The following is a 21,572-nucleotide window of genomic DNA, read 5'->3' as shown; positions in this document are numbered from 1 at the left end:
TCCTGTAGTCACCATTTCTTGTGCTGTTCATTTCTTCATGAAGATCCACATTCCCTTCTCATGTCATTTTCCTCTTATCTGAAGTTCTTCCTTTAATGTTTTCTATAGCACAGCTCTGCTGGTGATGAATTATTTCAGCTTTTGTTTGTCTGAAACCATCTCTGTGTCACCCTCAGTTTTTGAAAGATAGTTTTTCGGAGTAGGTTGACAGTCTTTTTTCAGTAATTTAAATGTGTACTTCCATTATTTCCTTGTTGTTCCGTCGCTAAGTTGTGTCTGACTCTTTGTGACTCCGTGGACTTCAGCACACCAGGCTTTCCTGTGCTTCACTATCTCCCAGAGTTTGTTCAAACTCATGTCCATTGAGTCAGTTATTTCCTTACTTGACTTGTTTCTAATCAGAAGTGTATCATCATTATTTTTATGGTTTGGTGTATTTTTCTTTATGTTGCTTGTACTTGGATTTCATTGAGCTTCTGAGGTTTGTGGATTTGTACTCTTCACCAAACACGGAAGTTTTTCGGTCATTATTTCTTCTAATTGTCTTTTCTCCACTTCAGTTTCAGGTGCTCTAATTACACATCTCTTGAGTCGGACACGACTGAGCGACTTCACTTTCACTTTTCACTTTCATGCACTGGAGAAGGAAATGGCAACCCACTCCAGTGTTCTTGCCTGGAGAATCCCAGGGACAGGGGAACCTGGTGGGCTGCCATCTATGGGGTCACACAGAGTCGGACACGACTGAAGTGACTTAACAGTAACAGTAGGTAATGTCTTAAAATCGGCCGACAGCTAATTAATGATCTTTTTACTTTTTTTAAGTTCTTTGTCCTCTGTTCCATTTTGAATACTCTCTATTGCTGTCATCAAGTTCACTAATCATATCAAGTTCACTGATCATTTCTTCTGCAGTGTCCCGTCTGCCATTAACTCCTTTTCATTGTATGACTTCTCTGTTGCTGCGGGACATATTACTACAAATTGAACAGATTAAAACAACATATAGGCATACCTCATTTTACTGTGTTTCACTTCATTTAGTTTCATGTATTCTTTTCATATATAGTTTCATACCGCTTTTTTACAGGTTGAAGTTTATTTCATGCCATTTTCAAACAAGTCTGTTGTCGCCGTTTTCCCAAGAGCATTTGCTCCCTGTGTCCGTGTCGCATTTTGGTAATTCTCACAGTGTTTAAGACTTTTTTATAGTATTATACTTGTTATGATGATCTGTGATCTTTGATGTTACTGTTATAATTGTATTGAGGCACTATGAATCATGCCCATGTAAGATGGCAAAATTAATCAGTTGTTGAAATGACAACAAAGGATTTAGACTATCCCATAAAATTAGCTGGTAAAGGAGCAGCAAGCGTTTGAGAGGATTGTCTCCAATTTTGAAAGACGTTCTCATTCTGCTGTGGGTAAAATGCTGCCAATCAGCATTGCATGCCCCAGAGAAATTGTTCTTGAAGGAAAGAGTCAATCGATGCAGCAAACTTCAGTGTTGTCTTATTTTAAGAAGTTGCTACAGCCACCTCAGCCTTCAGGAAATATCACCCCAATCCATCAGCATTACAATAGAACCCTCTACCAGCAAAGAGATTTCAGCTCACTGAAGGCTCAGATGATGGCTAACATATTTTAGCAATGAAGTATTTTTTATTGCTGTTGTTAAAAGTATCAATTCATTGTTTCAGTGTTAGTCACTCAGTCATGTCTGTCTCTGCAACGCCATAGACTGTAGCCTACCAGGCTTCTCTGTCCATGGAATTCTCTGGGAAAGAATTCTGGAGTGGGGAGCCATTCCCTCCTGCAGGGGATCTTCCCAACGCAGGAATTGAACCCAGGTCTTCCGCACTGCAGGCAGATTCTTTACCATCTGAGCCACTAGAGAAGCCCTGCAAGTATCAACAGTTGTTTCTTTCATTCATTCATTCATTCCTTTTTGGCTGCACAGGTCTTCATTGCTACATGTGGACTTTCTCTCCTGTCAGTAAGTGGGGGCTACTCTCTAGTTGCAGTGTGAAGGTTTCTCATTGTGGTGGCTTCTCTTGTTGCAGAGCGTGAGCTCCAGGGGGTGTGGGCTTCAGTAGCTGCAGCTTGAGGGCTCAGGAGTTGGAGCTCACAGGTTTAGTTGCCCTATGACATGTGGTATCCTCCTGGACCAGGAATGAAACCCGTGTCCCCTGCATTGACATGCAGATTCTCAACCATTGGACCACCAACAAAGTATTTTTAAATTAAGAAACATACATTTTTTTAGGTATAATGGTAGTGTGCACTTCTTGGACTACATATAGTGCAAACATGACTTTTATATGCACTGGGAAACGAAAAAGTCTGTGTGACTTGCAAGAGGGTAAATCTGGTCTTTGTTATTCTATCTTGGCGAGAAACAGAAGTCACAGAGACTTATCCAAAGTATAATGAAATTTCGAAACTACCACAATAATAAAAATCATTGCCTTAACGTTTTTTAAATGAAAAAGCAAGGTGGATGATAAAATAGTTTCACGAGCTCCACAATGTTAAAGACATTGTGACTTCCATTGCAAATGAATTTGGTGTAGGCAGAGGAAGATTACCTAAATGCCAAATAAATACCTGAAATTTCCAAAACTCTACACCATTTTCTGTGTAGCTTTGACCTTTGGCATTACCAGTTGGTAAATACAAAATTGGATCCATTTATTAGTAGGCCCAAAGTACATTGAATTGGGGTTGGGCATTTCCCCTCTAGCCAGTCAAGAAAGTATTCTTCAGTTATTTCTGCGGGTCCCCAAATGGGTCCTCACGTGTGTCTATAGACCAGTCTGTCAGCCACAGTTAGCACAGTGCATCCGCCTCCTCCCTGGCCAGCCCCGACTCCATCTGCCTGAGAAGCCTCTTGCTAGCATCATTAAGGAAGCCTTCCCTAGTGGGCTTTATTATGAGAGAGCCAGCCCCTGGGTCTCCAGGCTGGACCAGGTTTCTCGCAGAGGCAGGGGCTCCAGGCAATTCTGAGCCTACCATGCTTCAGACCTATCACCCCTGTAAGGAGAGCAGTTCAGTCCTCCAACACTGGGGCTCAAATGTAAACCAGCGAGCCAGACAGGGAACAGAGACCACATCACACTCCAGCCTCCTCTTCTCTCCCCGCCACGTCTGCGTCGGTCAAACTTCCTCTGTTCTGCCCCTGACAAAACAAAGGCCCTTGTGCTCATCAGGCAAAGACAGCAAACATTTGATGGGGCAGAGGGGGAGAAGAGTAGGTATTTCATGCGTTAGCAGTATCTGGATGCAAAACCCAGATAACCCAGGTGCCCTGTTCCATAGTTGCTGGAGCTTATTAGCCCACATCATGTGGACTTTGTGACCTTCAGGACATAGAGGTCATCAGGTCTGAAGCCTCAGTTGAATGTCTCATTGAATTGTTCTTGGATCATCCAGAAAAAGCTGAGGGCGAAAGCCGCCCTCCCGGAGTGATCTGGCATTCTCCTTGGCAGTCTAGAATAAGGTACCCTCTTGGAGCTTCTATATTCCCCATCTTTCGAGAAGGCACAGCCTCTCCTGCATCAGGCACAGCTGTGGACTTCTTCCTCCTCCCACTCCTCCTCCAGGCTTCCGCTGACAGATCGGTCCAGCAGAGTCTCATTTCCTTTGGTGTCCTGGACCTTCCTTTCCACTGCGATTATAAAAACATTTATTAGAGAATAATTTATTCCTCGGGCCCATTAATGGAGTCCAGATTCCGTTTGTCTTATATGGACAGACAGATGTGCAGTGTTTTGTGCTGCTTTTCGATGAGCAATGCTGTTTACACAGAATTTTCTCAAGACCACCCAACTCAGTTCGCATGTCATCTTCAGCAACTTCCAAGCCCTGGCTTCCAGAGGAAAAGAAAAAATTTAATAAGTCAGCGCCCCACCCAGTTTTGAAGACATGACTTCATACTGAAGGAATCTGCAAGCCTGCACTGCCAATCAACATGCCTACATCAAATAAACCATCTCTTCTTATTCTGAAGAAGGGAAGGTGGCTCTAGAAGCATTCTGCTCTCTGACCTCCTCACATGGCTCATGGCTCATTTAGGTACCTGGAGCAGTTGGAAGCCAAGACCATAAATCTAAAACATAGTAATAGTAGATGAAACACTTAATAGTTGGACCTCCCCAAGTCTTCCACTTTCTGTAGGTTTCACATAAATTGCCTTTCCCCTCAGCTTTGGATTATATCTAAAGATACTGCTAATGATTTTTCACACATAGAAAGTTTGCTGGATTTTTATGGTATTTGCATAAATTGGCCTTTTTTTTTTTTTGCTCATTCCTTGAACTCTGAAATAAGTAAGGCGGTTTGTAGTATCTGTGTTTTTGAGATAAGTAAATGAGAAATCAGGTGAGTTTGCCAAGGTGTCCCAGTGAGTAATCCGTAAAGGCAATCGTTCTGGTTGATCATAATCATTTATTTTCTTTTGAACAATCATATTTAATCTGGAACCATTTCCTATTTTTAAATTTGGTTGTGTTGAGTTTCATAGACATGCCATTACATTATAGATGGATATGAAATATGTTACTTTATTATTTACCAAGATGTAAGAATATATCAATGCCTTTTATTTGTAAGCCCTGTCTGAATTTTAGCCAGTGATTTGTACAGGAAATGTGAACCAGGAAGCAATATTCTGGGTTTCTTCTGTAAACACTGATGAATTTTAGTCATATGAATGACTGGGAATGTTACTCACATAAAGTACAGTAGAACTTGACAGAGTGGAAAAAATGACTGGAATAAAGGTTAAGATCCCTGGCACTAGGCCTGGATCTATCATTAACTCAATTTTTAAAAATCCACATCCTTTCCTTATTTAGATAATAAGAGGAAAATCCAATTCAGTACATATTTATCAGTGGCTTACTATGAGTGAGGTATTTTACATATGACCTTTTTTTTTTAATTTTTGACTGCATGGAGTGTTCGTTTCAGGGCATGGGCTTAGTTGCCCTGCAGCATTTAGGATCTTAGGTCCAGGGTCAGACCCCCATCCCCTGCATTGAAAGGTGGATTCTTAACCACTGGCCACCAGTAGTTAAGAAGTCCTTACACATGACGACATTTAATTTAAACCTCACAACCATCCAAATGGGTAGGTGTTAAATTTTCCTATTTTATAGAAGAGAGGACCAACATCAGGGGGCTAAAGAAGGGGGCAAGGTGGGGTCATGTTCCTTTCTGCATACAAAGCCCCACTTGGTGTTAAGCAACCTGTAAAGATGAAAGGGATAGAGTCCCTCTCAGCATGCTTTCAAAATAGCAGAAGTGAACAGATGCACAGCCAGTGAGCAGAGAGGTGCCACCTAACGAGAAAGAAGCAAGCACTGCTTGAAATGGTGCTGAAGGCCAGGAAAGCCCATCAGAAGGACCAATTGATTCTGGCTGTGGGTGGGGGTCTGGGGGCTGGTGAGGGTCAGGTGATGACTTATCATGCGAGTAGACTTTAATTTGTATATCTACGTTTTTTACAAGCAGAGATGTGGCAGAAAGACATTCTGGGTGGAGGAAGCATCAGTAAGACACAGTAGTGCTCGGTCAGCAGGTTGGTATGGGCAGAGCACAGACCCAGGCAACTCAGTGTGTCCCCTCTGGACCTGCTCCATCCTTGTCGTCCAGGAGCTTGTTGGAAATGCAGACTGTCAGGTCCCATTGCAGAGGAGATCACAGTCTGCACAGATGATTCATGTGCAGAAGGGGTAAAGGGTCAAGTCACACACAAAGGCAGCTTCTGATCAGACCCAAGAGAGAAGTATAGGACTTATGTGTTAGATGGAGCAAGACAGAGGGTCAGTCCCTGCTCTGTCTTCAGCTCCCTCACTTTTCAGCTGTGGGACCTTTGGCAACGTTTGTTGTTACTCTTGTTTAGTCACCAAGTCGACTCTTTGTGACCTCATGGACTGTAACCCACCAGGCTCCTCTGTCCGTGGGATTTCCCAGGCAAGAATACTGGAGTGGGTTGCCATTTCCTTCTCCAGGGGATCTTCCTGACCCAGGGATCGAACCCACGACTCCTGCATTGGCAGGCAGATTCTTTACCGCTGAGCCACCTGGGAAGCTTTTGGCAAAGTTATTTAAATGTTTTTTTAAGTTACCTGTTGCCTCAAGATTTTTTTTAATGGACTTTATTTTTTTAGAGCAATTTCAGGTTCACAGCAAAATCTAGGGGAAAGGACAAAGAAATCCCATATACCCACTGCCCTCACACACCCTCATCCTCCCCCATTATCAACATCTCTGACCAGATTGGTACCTGTGTTACAGCTGATGAACCTACATTGATTCATCATTACCCAAAGTCCATAGTTTACAGTAGGGTTCATTCTTGGTGTTGTACATTCTAATGGGTTTCCATGTCTTGGCTGTTATGGATAGTGCTGCTATTAGCATTGGGTTATAGGTCTCCTTTTGGATTAGAGTTTTATCTGAATATATGCCCAGGGTGGGATTGCTGGGTCATTTTTTTTTTTTTTCTGAGGAACTTCTATACTGCTCCACAGTGGCTAGGGTGTGAATTTTGGTATGGACCCAAGTGTTCAACTCTGTGGGTAAATAACAAGGAGCATGATTGCTGGATCATGTCTTACAGGATTTTGTTTGGACTCATGTAAGCAGTGGCCTTAGCATTATAGCGCCTAGCATTCAGTCAATGGTTCTCAAAGTCAGCCTTGCCCCTTATATGTATGGGGCTCAGGGCAAGAGAACAAATGGAGATTCACCTGTCATATGCCTAAATAGTTAAGGTTTTGACACTTTATAGATTTGTCCATGGCCAGGCTCATGTTTCCAGCCAGATCACCTGCACTGGAGGCCATAGGAGTGGTGCTCGTCCCAGCAGTGGACAAGCCTGGGCAGAGCCAAGTGCCTTCTGGGCAGGGCGGGGCACCAGCTGGGCCCAGAACCTGGGTGGTGACCAAGCCTGCCTGAACCCTGCATGGGACTGGCAAGGTTAAGCTCTCCAGGGGGTTGGGGCAGCTGGATTCTTCATACCTCTCTTTGCTAACTCAGATGACCCCAAAGACCCTATCCCTGAGCACAGAGGTGGGAGGGAACACAGTTATCCGGGTACTCCAGTCTCTGAGGCACCTGCTTTGGATGATTGAGGGCAGCCAGCTTGAAAAGAGACCAACCCCTCTTTGTCTGGTTTCCCAAGGTAGGCCACTGCCACCTTCCCTACAACAACTTAACTGGACCCTGCAAGGGTGGGGGGTGAGGCACATGGCCCACTTCAGCACACATTTCCCTGTTGCATAATTCCCATTAGCTCAAACTGTCCCAGAGTTTCCCCCAAAACTGCCTTTTAAGACCAAAAAGAAAACAAATGTCTTTGTGTTTTGGTATTTGTGACATGCAAGACTTCTCTTGCCTGACTGTAAGGATGGCCCAGCCCAATGCAATGACAAAATGAGACTCCTTTTTGTAGGCATGGGCAACTGCAAAAATATTTTGAGCTGAGAAGTCACACAAGGAAGCAGGACCTTGTGGTCCCAGAGTACACCCGGGTGGGAACAAGGTAGATTCAGTCTAATGCCAGAAAGCAGTGTGTGTTCTGGAGGTCTGCTCAGCTCAGGGTGTCCTAGCAGTCCTCCCCCTCCGCCTTTCGTGTTTACCATCCCAGCCCCTGGCAATCTTAAAACGGGTCTGTAAGAGCTGGTTTAAGATTTCTTTAGTGTTGAACAACAATTTCCATTTGAATCCTTTTATTTAGAATTATAGTTATAAATCTTCCTTGGGTTATCTAGGGGAAAAAAACTGTGTGGCGAAAATGACCTTTCAAGAGATACTTAGGACTTCCCTGGTAGTCCAGTGGTTAAGAATCCGCCCTGCAATGCAGGGAACGCTGGTTCAATTCCTAGTGGGGGAACTAAGATCCTACGTGCTGAGGAGCAACTAAGTCTGTGCTCTGCAACTAAAGAGTCCTCCTGCCTCAACGGAAGAGCCACATGACACAGGAGAGATCTTGGGTGCAGTAACTGAGACCTAATGCAACCAAATAAATTTTTTTTTAAAGAAATGATGAAGTTTATAAGAAAAAAAGAAAGAAAGAAAAGTTACCACTGGGATATGGTCATCCACATTTGAACACGTAGATTTTACCGAAGCCCTTTGGGGTCGCTGACATGCGTCAAGGGCTCAATTTGTTTTTCCCTTCTGATTCATAATTTAAAAACGTGATTTAAACCAAAGCAACAAATCCATACCAGGTTTCAAAACAGAAGGTTTTGAAAAGTTTCAAAAAGAAGGCTTCAAGGTTTCAGAGTCCATGTAAAGCAATGTCACTGAATCTGTTTTTAAACTTAGTTTCCTCCTTTCTGGGGTCTTTTATAACTAAATTGAAGTGAAAGTCCACTTTTCTCCTTTTCCCTCCCTTTTCCTTTTTCTTGGTGACCCTTCATTATTCCTGCCAGCCTATAGCTTCTTCTTATTTTTGTGGTTGCTTCTTCTGACCCAAAATTGCTTTCTTTTAAAGAAAAGAGCCTTTCTCTGTTGGGTAGGGATTACTCTTAGCTAGCCAGTACCTCTCATGGAGAATGGGTGGCATGGAATACCGGTCACAATAGAGCAATAGATCATTGTCATTAAACAGAAAGCCATTTTGTCTTCAAATAAAGTCTCAACCGTGCTTGCAAAAGCTACACACCAAATTTAGAAAATGCAAAATGTGCGTGTCCCTTCAACTAAGCTAAATTGTACATGCTGATACTTACATATTTTTTTCCTGGTTAAATGCTAGTTTGGCTTTAAAATACATCCTTAACTCATCATGAAATGAATGACTGATCTTCGTAATTCCTGATGCATCTTAATAATTCCTGTTTTCTTATTTTTCATGTTCAGAATTCACATGGATTTTTGCATTTATATTTTTTTCAAAGTATTGACAAGGCTCTTTGGAAACCAGTGTAATAGAATAGTAGCAATAAGAAAGAGTAAAGAAACAGTTTCTTTATGGGTGGGAATCACTCAGACATCACAGAGGAAGGTCTCTATTCTTTCAGTCTTAGCATTTTCCAGGTTGCTCGAGTCAGCTTCCTTTGTGTTCACTTTCAATCGAACTTTACAGATATTTTCCCATGTGTTTGTTTATCTGTATTTTTTTTTTCTCTCTGTCTCCATTGGGCAATAAGCTCCTTCTAGTTCCTGGACAGCTGGAAGAAGAACTTAGAGCAAGGGAAACCAAGTGCTGCCTGAGAACACTTAGTATTGTAATGTGGGTAGTGGAAGGGGTATTAAAAATATAGCAAACACATGTATGCAGATACTTCAGTGTCGCTCAACAAACACTGGATGCCACAATGTGTCAGCCAGAGGGGGTGTAATTAGGATGAAAATCAGGCTGTTTGTGCTGAAGTTTTCATGCCACTGGCAGTTGCTGCATTCTCAGAAAATTCTAGTGACCTGTTGACATTTAGAGAGTGTTATCAGACACAGATCAAGTCCAGAGGACTCCAGGAGAGCTTCCTGGAAGAGATCATGCCTGAACTGAGTCTTGAGGAAAGAGTAAGAATTACTCCCTTGAAGAAAGACAGAGAGAGGAGACAGGAGCAGCCACCAGCTAAGACGTGGGGGAAGAAGCAGTCCATCATGTGCTGGGGACGCCTAGGATCTCGTGCAGCACGGTGAGGCGTGGTGATGTGTCGTGAGTAAGTTGTCACTAATCATAGTTAGCAATATTTGCACATATTGAGTTCTCCTGTAAATTGGTATGAAATCTTAGTCAAGGTTCTGCTGTTGACAGGTAGTGTAAATCTATTTTAAATTACCTTAAGCTAAGACGGTGAATCAAAGGGAAGAATTGGAGCAGCTCATGATCCCCAAGCAAAACTGCAGCCAGGGTTGAGAAAATTATCAGAAGTCCGGCCATCCGGTCTCCTATTCTACAGATTGTCACCTGCCATCTTGTGAAGCAATTTCAAGGTTAACTCTTTGCTCTATTGACTGTAAACGGCTCCTACAAAGAATAGATGAGAGGTGATAAGGACAAAAGAGGATTCGAGCATGATTTCCAGGTGGCTTCTGTCCATTGGGAGAAAGATGAAAACAGCAGAGAGGAGTGATGTGGGTAATTATATCCACCAAATGGTCCACTCTAAAGATTCAGACACCACCGCTTGGGAGCAGGGGGATCACTGAGAAACCCTGAAGGAACATACAGTGGAGCTTGTTTTTAACCAAGACTGTAGCCCTGATGCACAGTTGCCACAGGACAGGAGTCCTCCTTAACCACGCGCCTCATGGGTAGCCATCAGCCTCAGAAACCTTTTCCCCAAAGCACGAGACATTCATGTATCGATGATGGACTCAATGAACTGTGCAAAGAATCATCATGAGGTCCAAGCTGAGAAACTTGGGTAGACATGCAAGTTTCTTAGACTAAAAGTAGATGATGATCCTGGGGTAAGCCAAGGCTTTAGGAACTGCTTCTTGTTAACACCAGGACTCAGTGCTCAATTCATATTAATTCATTTACTCCTCCCAATAATGCTAGGTAGGAACTATTAACATTGATTAACATTCTCTTTTTGTAGATGAGGACACTAGAGTACTGAAAGGTTTAAGTCGCTTCCTCGAGGTTGGACAGCTCATAGAAGGTGGGGCTGGGACTGGAACCCAGGCAGTCTGGTCCCCAAGGGCATGTAGAGACCCCCCCAGCTGCCTGTTTACCAGTTGCCATGTTTTCCTTTCTCACAGCTCATCCACATATTGTAAAAATGAGATTCTAAACAAAAATGACCTCAGAAACAAATGGATATTTAAATGAGCAAGAACCAAAAAGATGGCAAGTCTGTTTAAAAGGAAGCAAAAATATTGACACAAGAGTTTTCAGACTTTTTGGTTCCCACCATCTTACCTTGAGGGAAGATTCCCTGGAGAAGGGCATGGCAACGCACTCTAGTATTCTTGCCTGGAGAATTTCATAGGCAGAGGAGCCTGGGGGGCTACAGTCCATGGGGTCACACAAAGTTAGAAATGATTGAAGTGATTTGGCACTTCTTACCTTGAACCCAGTTAATACAACAGAGATAAGTGGAGTTTCTCTGGGTGAAGCAAAGGGCAGACATACAAGCCACTGCCCTGTGACCTCCACTTTGACCCTAGGTGGCTTAAAGGACTCAGGGACCGAGTTAAGGGTCATGTCCTATATCCACCACTGGTTGAAAAGTAAACACTGAACTGATTCATCTCTCCTTGTTATCTGACTTTGTACCACATGTTAGAGTTTTTGAAAAATTTTTCAACACTGCAACATTTTCATTAGAAGCTCTCCACTTTGACCATTAAAACTTCTTATAATGAACTGTTTGTGTTTTTGGAAAAATATTTCCTTACTTATTTTGTTATTTTTGGCTGTGCTGGGTCTTTGTTGCTGCACGCGGGCTTTCTGTAGTTGCGGTGAGCAAGGGCTACTTTCGAGTTGCGGTGTGCAGGCTTCTCACTGCCATGGCTTCTCCCGGTGCAAAGAGCGGGCTCTAGAGCCCAGGCTCAGTAGTTCTGATACATGGAGTTATTTGCCCAGCAACATGTGGAATCTCCCCAGACGAGGGAGAGAACGTGTATCCCCTGCATTGACGGCAGATTCTCAACCACTGATCACCAGGGAAGTGCTATAACGAACTGTTTTGGTTAGGGGTTTGCCTGTATTTTATATAGTGTCGTTGACCTTACTGAGCACAGGAGAATAGCTGAGAGGAAGGATAAGGCTGAAAAGAAGAGGGAAAAAAGCAAAGTTAAGGCATCTGTGGAGGCTGAGAATGTTGAGAAAGTCTGTGCGTGTATGGATTCTGAAGCAAGTCTGTCTCTCTTTGGAAATGAGTGGCTGAGAGAGTGATTCTTTTGTTTATTTGTTTTCTTTACTCATCCCCTTCCCGTTCCTCAAAAGGAATTCAGGATATTTATTCTTACTTGGCTTTGTTTTTTCCTGAACATTATCTAAACAGTCCAAATTCTCTTTTGTATGAGCAGTCACTATACATGCTGAGCTCTTTTTTGTACCTGGAGACCAGGTCACCAAAACTAGTAATTTCCAACATGTTTCTATCTGAGGATGCCTGGGCTAAATGTTGGAGACTTCCTTTGCTCTTTATTCGTTTGTTTTAATGTTTTTAATTGGAGTATAATTGCTTTACAATGTTGTGTTAATTTCTCCTGTACAGCAGTGTGAATCAGCTATATGTATACATATATCCCCTCCCTCTTGAGCCTCCCGCCCACCCTTCCTTTGCCACTTAAATAAATCCACACAACTGTTACCAGCATTTCTACCAAGGTGTGTATTTCTCCTAGCCATTTCAGCTTATTATATATTTTACTTCCTTAGTACAACCAGGACCCAGTTCTTCTCCATGGTACTCTCAAAGATGCGCTATTATTTCTACCTTCTAGGAATGTTGTGGGGGATGGGGGTTGTTAACACAAGAATAATGCCAAGCCAGACAATCCTAGAACTGAACTGGTTCCCCTCACTTACTAGTAGTGCCTTTTTTGGGCAAGCTACTCAAACTCTTACTGCCTCCAGTTCCTCATTTGTAAATTGGGGATTAAATAATACCTATTCTGAGCTCTGCTGAACCTTAGCAAAATAGATAAATTCATTCACATACGAACTTCGAGCATACAGAAAAAAGACAAAGAACCACCCAACTCATGAGGCTTGTATAACTTGCTTTAAAAATCCACAGAGGTAGCAAAAGAAAGGAAAGTACAGGCCAGTCTTATGAAGATCAGATGAACAATCCCAAGTAAAATATCTTCAAATCAAAATCAATGATGTTAAAAAAGAAAAAAGGATACATCAATGCTAGGAATATAAGGATGTTTGTGAACCACTGTGCAGAGTGATTGCATCAGTGACCCTAATTAAATGGCTTCCCTGTGTCTATGTACTTCGTTCTGTTACTTAATGATTGCTTCTCAGATTAATGCTGGGCTTGTTCGCGTGACTTGCTTTGCTAATGGGACAGTAAAAACTTGACTCAAGCAGAGGTGTTTGAAAAAAACAACAAAAAAAAAACCCCAAAACAGCAAAAGACCAGTGGATTCTGGATAGTCTTTGATTTTCTCCTTTGGCTATCAGTTCCCATAAGAAGAAAATTATTGGTTTTATCTAACTTACGGGGCACTTTCAAACATTTCAAGCATTGTCACCACTCCTTTGCAGTTAGGAATAAATGCTTTCAGACTGAAAGTAAGAACGTTTTAAGGTCATTTTTTTTTTCTCTTGAGCAGTAAGGTGAAAAACAAAATGCTGCTTCACTGGTAAAACTATTATATTGGTTGATTGGCTTTTTTCTTTTTTCCTTTCTGATGACCAGTGCCGTGACAATGTATCTCTAGGTCTAGACTCTGAGTTGCAAGTGACAGAATCCAATTCAAACTAACCCAGGAAAATTCCTTTAGGGGAATGACCTCCCTCCCCAACAAAAGGCAGGGCCTTCTTGCCAGAATAAGGGAGAAAAGCACTGAACTGGCCAAAACAACAGCAGTCACCAAAGATACTTCCTGGTTCAGCGCATCATATATCTATTCCCTCACTTAGCTTATCATTCGGATGAAGGGACTGCAGTGTCACCGCAGTCTTGCTTGATCATGAAACCAGTTGCCTGTAGGATGTCGCCTTCAGTTCCTCTAATGCATCTTTGCAAGGAAGCCAGAAAATAAGTTGGTTGCCTTCTTTTAACCCGTTCTGCCCCCTTGTTATTCTACTGTGATATTTACTAAGAAACAACTCATGTTTTATTATGTGTGTGTGTGTGAGAGAGAGAGAGAGAGGTTTAATTGAGGCAGAATGATGTCCCATATATATACTGTGAAAAGAAATGCTTATAATCTCTAATAGGACTTAAGTGAAAAGTCTCTTTTTTAAAACTGAAGTACAGTTGATTTACAATGTTGTGTTAGTTTCTGGTGTACAGCAAAGTGATTCAGCTATATGTATACATATACGCGTGTGTGTGTGTTAGTTGCTCAGTTGTGTCTGACTCATTGTGACCCCATAGATTGTAACCTGCCAGGCTCCTCTGTCCAGGATTCTCCAGCCAAGAATACTGGCGTGGGTAGCCATTCCCTTCTCCAGGGGATCCTCCCAACCCAGGAATCAAACCCAGGTCTCCTGCATTGCAGGCAGGTTTTTTACCATCTGAGCCACAAGGGAAGCATATATATATATATATATATATATATATATATATATATATATATATATATATATATATATATATATATATATATATATATATATATATATAAAATATTCTTTTCAGAGTCTTTTCCATTATAGGTTATTACAAGGTATTGTGAAAAGTCTTCTAAACGGGATTCTAGTCTCATATTCCTGAATTCCAGAAAGTTTCTGAGGCTGCTTCATCCTTGTCTCACAATCTAAGTGTAATATTTCTTGATCTGTGGCCTTTTAGAATTGCCCTTGATACAGATAAGGGATTGGACCCACGTTGGTAGTGAGGAGAGGGGGTCTCTAACCTCTGTGGGAACCACAGTCTAATTGTCCCCCACTGCAGGGCTGTAACTGGGGCTGTTGGCACAGCTGACAAACGCTAGGCCCCCTCCCCAGCTCCCCCCTCCATAGCCCCAACCACCCCAGGGAAGTCCAGGAGCATGACTGTCTTCTCCAATTCCATCTGCCGCAGAATAGGCTCAGGCACCTTCCATGGTTTTATTTTGTTCCAAAATTAGATTTGCTTGTCCTCTCCCCGCTCCCTCCATCCCCTCTCCACACAGGCTCGGCTATCAGCCATTAGGATGCTTTGTCTCAAGCGTGGTGGCAGGAGACTGGCTCTTGGTAACCATAGGCAACCATGAATCAGGACCAGCTATTTGTGCTGTATTTGCAAGGCACAATCCAGCTCCTGGCTGGGTAGATGGGGAAATGTGCTTTACAGCTTTTCTTGTATAGTAAAATATTATCTCCCCCTTTCCGTTTAGAATGACCAGTCCATGGACGAGATGCAGATCATTGGAGGCGATGATCTTTCGACTCTGGCTGGAAAGGTTTGTTCGTATGACTCTGCTTTGTGCCCACTGAGGCCTGGGTGTTGCGGGGAAATCAGTAACCTCCATTTCAGGTCAGCGCTGCAGTCCATTTCAGACACTCTCCTGGGTTTGCTAATTCATGCAAATGAATGTGTGGATCCTTTTAATGATTCCTCCTTTTATAAAGCACTCCTTTTATCATGCTTCCAAGGCTTGACTCAGACCAAATCTTTCGTCTCCAAGCTTCCTTCCAATCTTATTTCAGACACCCTCACATTACAAAACCCCCTTAGCACTCCTTCTTCTCTTTCCCTTTTTTTTTTCCCTACTCACACTTTCAGGTACCTCGTGAAAGGGAATTCTTTTCCTTTATTTGTCTGGTTTTCACCCTTCATCTCCTGGGCACCAAAGTAAGGCATTTAAACATGTTTGTTGAAGTGTTTAAAATTTAGGCAGGGAATTTAAAAGAAGAATATCTGAAGACTCTTTCCTTTTTCAACACTTTGCCTCCTCCCCCTCGTTGCTGTATCCCATGAGATTTTGGGGCAGGCACCTCCAATGTTAACTTGGAGATCCAAATCTGCCAAAGCTTAATAATTACATAATTAATAATTACATAATTACTCTTTGGATTCTGACATAAATCCATGCATTGGGAAGGAAGAGTGTTGCATCAAGCAGATGGTCTTTGTGCAAGTTTGATCTGAAATGCAAGTTTTGCCATGAATGAAAGCAACACAGAATTTGTTTTTGTTCAGCTCTGCTGACATTATCTTGTATTCATTATCCCTGAGCAACTTAAGCTTTCTAAGTGAAACAAAGCAGTCTGTTACACAAGCTTAATCTCGTATCTGCAGTTGTTACTGGTTTGCAGTGCCCACCTGGGGAAGGGATAGCAGCCATATTTAATAAAAATGTGTGTAATAACATGAGGAACATTGAAGAGCCACAAGGACTAACTGCAGAACAGCTTCCTTCCCCTCTTCAGAAGATAGCTTAGCATCTGAATGTTAAATTGCTACCTAGTAGTAAACTGTGTCCTACAGAAACTGGAATTCACTTGTTGGTGTTAATGTATGTATCACGAAGCCGCCATTTGATGTTACTACATCACTGCATAATACAACATCCTGGAAAGATAAAAAAAAAATCAAAAGCTATTTCCAGAAATTCATAACTTTTAACCACCCTGGGGTTGTCTTTAAATGATGTCATTGTAGTACTTTGTTGTATGACGTTGCCTTATAAGTTTATCACACAGGAGAAATAGTGAATCTGTCAAAGTGGCAACTCTAAAAAGAAAATTGCACAGAAAAAGTACAGTGTTTCTCTCCTGCCTTTTAAAATCATCTTGTATTTTGTTTTAAAGTCATTTTTCCTCTTATGAGCACTGGATAGTCCCTTCCTTTAGGAGGTAGAGAGAGGATAATAGTTATAATTTTTTCAAAAAGACTGAGAAGAGATTGAAGAAAGGGAAGTTTCTTCCTGCGGGTGGAGTGAGCAAGAAGGGGTGATAAGGCTGTGCCTCGGTTTCCCCTTCTGCAATTACTGCAAAGACCATCCCCTCATGAGAAAATAGACATCATGGAAGTTCAGGTTAGGAGAAACGGCAAACCAGCCAAACAGTAAGTCTGAGCAGAGGTTGGCTTCAGTTTTTTGCTAGCACGATGAATGATTCGTCCAGGTTACCAGGTACTGTTACGTGATATCTTTCTAGTCACTGTGTGTGCAGAGATATATGCATTCAAATTCATGTCAATATTTGACTTCTTGGGTAAATATTTCTAAGATATATCAACATCGATTAGCCAGGTTCTCAACTGTCATGACAGCTTAAGATTCCGCAGTTCAGGGTTCCTACGCTCACATCAGAAGTCAATGTTTAATGAACCAGTGTAGACCACACTCTGTTCTCTCAAATGTGTCTTGAATATGTCCATGTCTCTCCATTATGTCTCTCCATCTCCATGGTAACATTCCAGGTCTAGACCTTGCTACTCAAAGTGTGTTCTAGGGCAGGTTTCAGATAAACTTTCCAGGTCAGGGCAGGTAGTAAATATTTTTTCAGTTTTGTGGCCCATACAGTCTTCTGTTGCAGCTATTTCACGTTGCCATCATAGCAGAAAAGCGGCTATTTGCAATAGATAAAGTGCAAACAAGTGGACACCACTGTGTTTCAGTGAAATTTTGTTTACCAAAAATCAAGCAGCAGGCCAGACTTGGCCAGTCAGCCATAGTTTGCTGACCTTTGCTCTAGGAACCAGCAAGGTCAGCAACTCCTGGAGACTCATTGAAAATGCAGTACCTCAGATCCCACCCCAGATCTGCTGAATTAAGTCTTCATGTTAACAAGGTTCCCTGATGATTCTATGCGCATTAAAGTTTGAGAAGACTGGTCTCTAAGGCGAGACAACCTCTATCCCTTTCCTGGGCAGCTGTGAGTCTCCCTGAACTTCTGCCTTCGCTTAACTGTTGTTAAGATGCTCAGTTGTGTCCGACTCTCTGCGACCACATGGACTGTAGGACACCAGGCTTCCTTGTCCTTGCCATTTCCTGGAGCTTGCTCAAACTCATGTCCATTGAGTCAATGATGCCATCCAACCATCTCATTCTCTGTCGTCCTCTTCTTCTGCCTTCAGTCTTTCCCAACATCAGGGTCTTTTCAAATGAGTTTGTTCTTCGCATCAGGTGGCCAAAATATTAGAGCTTCAGCTTCAGCATCAGTCCTTCCAATGAACATTCAGGATTGATTTCCTTTAGGATTGACTGGTTTGATTTCCTTGCAGTCTATGGCACTCTCAAATTTTTTCCAACACCACAGTTCAAAAGCATCAACTTAACTGTTGCCACCCCTCAAACCAGTCTCCAAGAAGCAAAGGGATTTTCTTAAAATACAAATTGGATCCCATCACTTGCCTACTGAAAACCTTTCAGCAGCCTGTCAATTAGGGTTGTAAGACTTAGTTTAAAAAAAAAAAAAGCAAGATGCCAAGTTAAATTTGAATTTCAAATAAACAATGAATAAATTTTCAGTATAAGTATGTCCCATGCAGTATTTGGAACACACTTGAACTAAAATATTGTTTTTATCTGAAATTCAAATGTATCTGGATGTTCTATATTGTGCCTGGCAACCCAGTGCTCTGAGATTATAATCCAGACTCCTTATCACAGCCTAGAAGACCCCGATGATCTGACCCTGTCTCCTTCCCAACGTCAATGGCACACCGTTCACCACCTCCTCTCTGGCTAACACCACAGCGGCTAAGCTCCTTCCTGCCAAGACCCTGGACAAGCTGTGACCTCTGCCTGGAATTCATATTCCTCCCAACCTTCAGATTTCAGCCTAAAGACTTTTGTCTCAGAGAGAGGCCTTCCCTGAGTCTCTAAAATGAGCATTAACTCCTCGCCTGTAAGCCCCTGTCCCCGTATTCTCCATTAGCCTCTGTATCAGCACCTTCTTTCCACTGAAGCCCTTTCCATAATTTCTGGTGTTTATTTGGGGCTTCTTTTTCATTTGCCTATTTCCCCACCAGGATGTGGAAGGAGTGGAGGAGTGAAAAAAAAATTCACTCAACTTTCCTTCTCCTTAAAAGAATAAAGACTCTCTTATGGCTTGCCCTCCCTTACCCCTTCTTTAGCTTTTCAGAAATAGGCTATCCATTAGGAGTTTGAGAAAACTATAAAAACAAATTTCAGGAATTTCCCTGGCGGCCCAGTGGTTAAGCCTGCGCTTCTGCTGCAGGGGGTGTGGGTTCGATCATTGGTTGGGGAATTAGGGTCCCCCATGCTGTGCAGTGCTGCCAGAAAAAAAAAAAACTTCAGAAGCCCTCTAGCATCTTTCCATCATGTAGAATTTATACCAGCTGGGAAAAAACTTGAAAGGCACATAACAATGGGCAGGCCCTTTTTTAAATGGTGGTAGAAGAAAGCCTGAAACTGCAATAAATATCTGCCTGGGATGGAAGAGTGTTGGATGAATATCTGCATTGGAAGGGTTGGTCCAGGTCATCATCTAACTTCTCCCTTCTCACAGAGCAATCACATGATTTCTCAGTTAAAAATTCACACTGAAGCTACATTTATCATTATATTACTACTCTGCCATGAACTTGTTCTTGCGTTCTCTTTTTTAATACTCGGCATCCAGGGAAGAACATTTTAGAGGGTAGGGGGCCTTTCCATACGATACTTTTCCTTGAGCTTAAAGAAATCCAAAGAAAGAATAATTTCTTAGGATTGTAATTGTCTTAGAAGAAGGTGAGGTTTTATTTGGAACCAGAAGGTCAGGGAATAGCGCAGGAGAGGGAGAGAGAATAGCCTGTGGAATCGGGGAGGAAGAGAAGAAGACAGCAGAGCCAGAGAACAGGAGTGGCCCCGTGTGACTGAAGGAAATTCATCAAAAAATAGCAAAATAATAATTTAAAGAACTGAAATTGGATTTGCTTTATAGACTATATCGGGGACTTCCTTGGCAGTCCAGCAGTTAAGACGCCACACTTTCACTGCATGGGATGCAGGTTTGATCCCTGGTTGGAGAACGAAGATCGCACTTGCCACACGGTATAGCTAAAAAAAGCAAAAAGCCAAAAAAAAAAAAAAAAAAAAGAATATGTTGACTAATGAGTGTAACTTGCTCAGAAAAGCAAAGAGGAGCCACCAAAGTTGTTGAGCTGCGGTGACATCGAGAAGCTGTGTTTTAGGGAAATCACCTGACAGGAGGGCAGAGTTAACTGAAAGAAGAGAGAGAGACTGCAGGGAGAGAAACCAGTGAGGAGATGGTGTGGTTTGAGCACTTGAACTTCAGGAGTGAAGCGGAGTGAAGCAGAAGGAATAGCCCTCTCTGAAGGAGCAGTGATTCCTGAAGGAGGGAAGGTTAGAAAATCACCTGTCTAATTTCCCATACATTAGAAACCCCATAGATTTACTGTGTCACTTAAGTCCTCTACTGCTGCTGCTGCTAAGTCACTTTGGTTGTGTCTGACTCTGTATGACCCTATAGACGGCAGCCCACCAGGCTTCCCCATCCCTGGGACTCTCCAGGCAAGAACACTGGAGTGGGTTGCCATTTCCTTCCCCAATGCATGAAAGTGAAAAGCGAAAGGGAAGTCACTCAGTCGTGTCTGACTCTTCACGACCCCATGGACTGCAGCTTACCAGGCTTCTCCGTCCATGGGATTTTCCAGGTAAGAGTACTGGAGTGGGGTGCCAAAGTCCTCTGTAGATGATCAAGTTAAAATATTTAGGAAACGGAGACTCTAGACAGCCCACATTCTCCTTTCTGTTTCTGGGCTTCTTTTATTACCTCTTCTTCCTTCCTCCCTTCCTCTCTCTCTCTCTCTCCATCCTTCCTTCTTTCCCTCCTTCCTTCCTTGCCTCTTTCTTTTTTAAAAGCAAAAGGAAGAAAGCTCCCCAGAAAGGATGGCTGAATCATGGTTCTAAATAGGTCATAGCTGCTGAATAAAGAGAGCCCGCAATGATTCATTTTAATGGTTCCTTCAGCTCACAGCATTAAAAGCGTTTCGTTTGGGGTGTTTAAGCTGCCTGCACAACACGCTCTCTGGCTGATTTTTTTTTCAAAGTTGATTTAATCCTCAGTTCAGTTCAGTTGCCAACTCTTTGCGAGCCCATGAATCACAGCACGCCAAGCCTCCCTGTCCATCACCAACTCCTGGAGTTCACTAAGACTCATGTCCATCGAGTCCGTGATGCCATCCAGCCATCTCATCCTCTGTCGTCCCCTTCTCCTCCTGCCTCCAATCCCTCCCAGCATCAGAGTCTTTTCCAATGAGTCAACTCTTCGCATGAGGTGGCCAGAGTACTGCAGTTTCAGCTTTAACATCAGTCCTTCCAATGAACACCCAAGACTGATCTCCTTTGGGATGGACTGGTTGGATCTCCTTGCAGTCCAAGGGACTCTCAAGAGTCTTCTCCAACACCACAGTTCAAAAGCATCAATTCCTTGGCACTCAGCTTTCTTCACAGTCCAACTCTCACATCCATACATGACCACTGGAAAAACCATTGCCTTGACTAGACGGACCTTTGTTGGCAAAGTAATGTCTCTGCTTTTGAGTATGCTATCTAGGTTGGTCATAACTTTTCTTCCAAGGAGTAAGCATCTCTTAATTTCATGGCTGCAGTCACCATCTGCAGTGATTTTGGAGCCCCCCCAAAATAAAGTCTGACACTGTTTCCACTGTTTCCCCATCTATTTCCCATGAAATGATGGGACCAGATGCCATGATCTTTGTTTTCTGGATGTTGAGCTTTAAGCCAACTTTTTCACTCTCCTCTTTCACTTTCATCAAGAGGCTTTTTAGTTCCTCTTCACTTTCTGCCATAAGGGTGGTGTCATCTGCATATCTAAGGTTATTGATATTTCTCCTGGCAGTCTTGATTCCAGCTTGTGCTTCTTCCAGTCCAGCGTTTCTCATGATGTACTCTGCATAGAAGTTAAATAAGCAGGGTGACAATATACAGCCTTGACGTACTCCTTTTCCTATTTGGAACCAGTCTGTTGTTCCATGTCCAGTTCTAACTGT

The 21,572-nt window shown here is 42.6% G+C and overlaps 1 protein-coding gene across 1 annotated transcript in view; it reads left to right on the top strand.

Annotated features, from left to right (window-relative positions):
• PRTFDC1 (phosphoribosyl transferase domain containing 1) overlaps positions 1–21,572 on the top strand; it is a 105,173-nt gene that overhangs the window by 66,576 nt on the left and 17,025 nt on the right. Inside the window, exon 4 of the mRNA XM_068987624.1 lies at positions 14,980–15,045. Coding sequence (XP_068843725.1) covers positions 14,980–15,045 — 66 coding nt within the window. The remainder of the gene's footprint in view (positions 1–14,979; positions 15,046–21,572) is intronic.

Source organism: Capricornis sumatraensis, chromosome 15, assembly GCF_032405125.1.
Source record: "Capricornis sumatraensis isolate serow.1 chromosome 15, serow.2, whole genome shotgun sequence".
Lineage (NCBI taxonomy): Eukaryota > Metazoa > Chordata > Mammalia > Artiodactyla > Bovidae > Capricornis > Capricornis sumatraensis.
The sequence above is the reverse complement of the archived record's forward strand: the minus strand, read 5'-3'. Positions and strand labels throughout refer to the sequence as shown.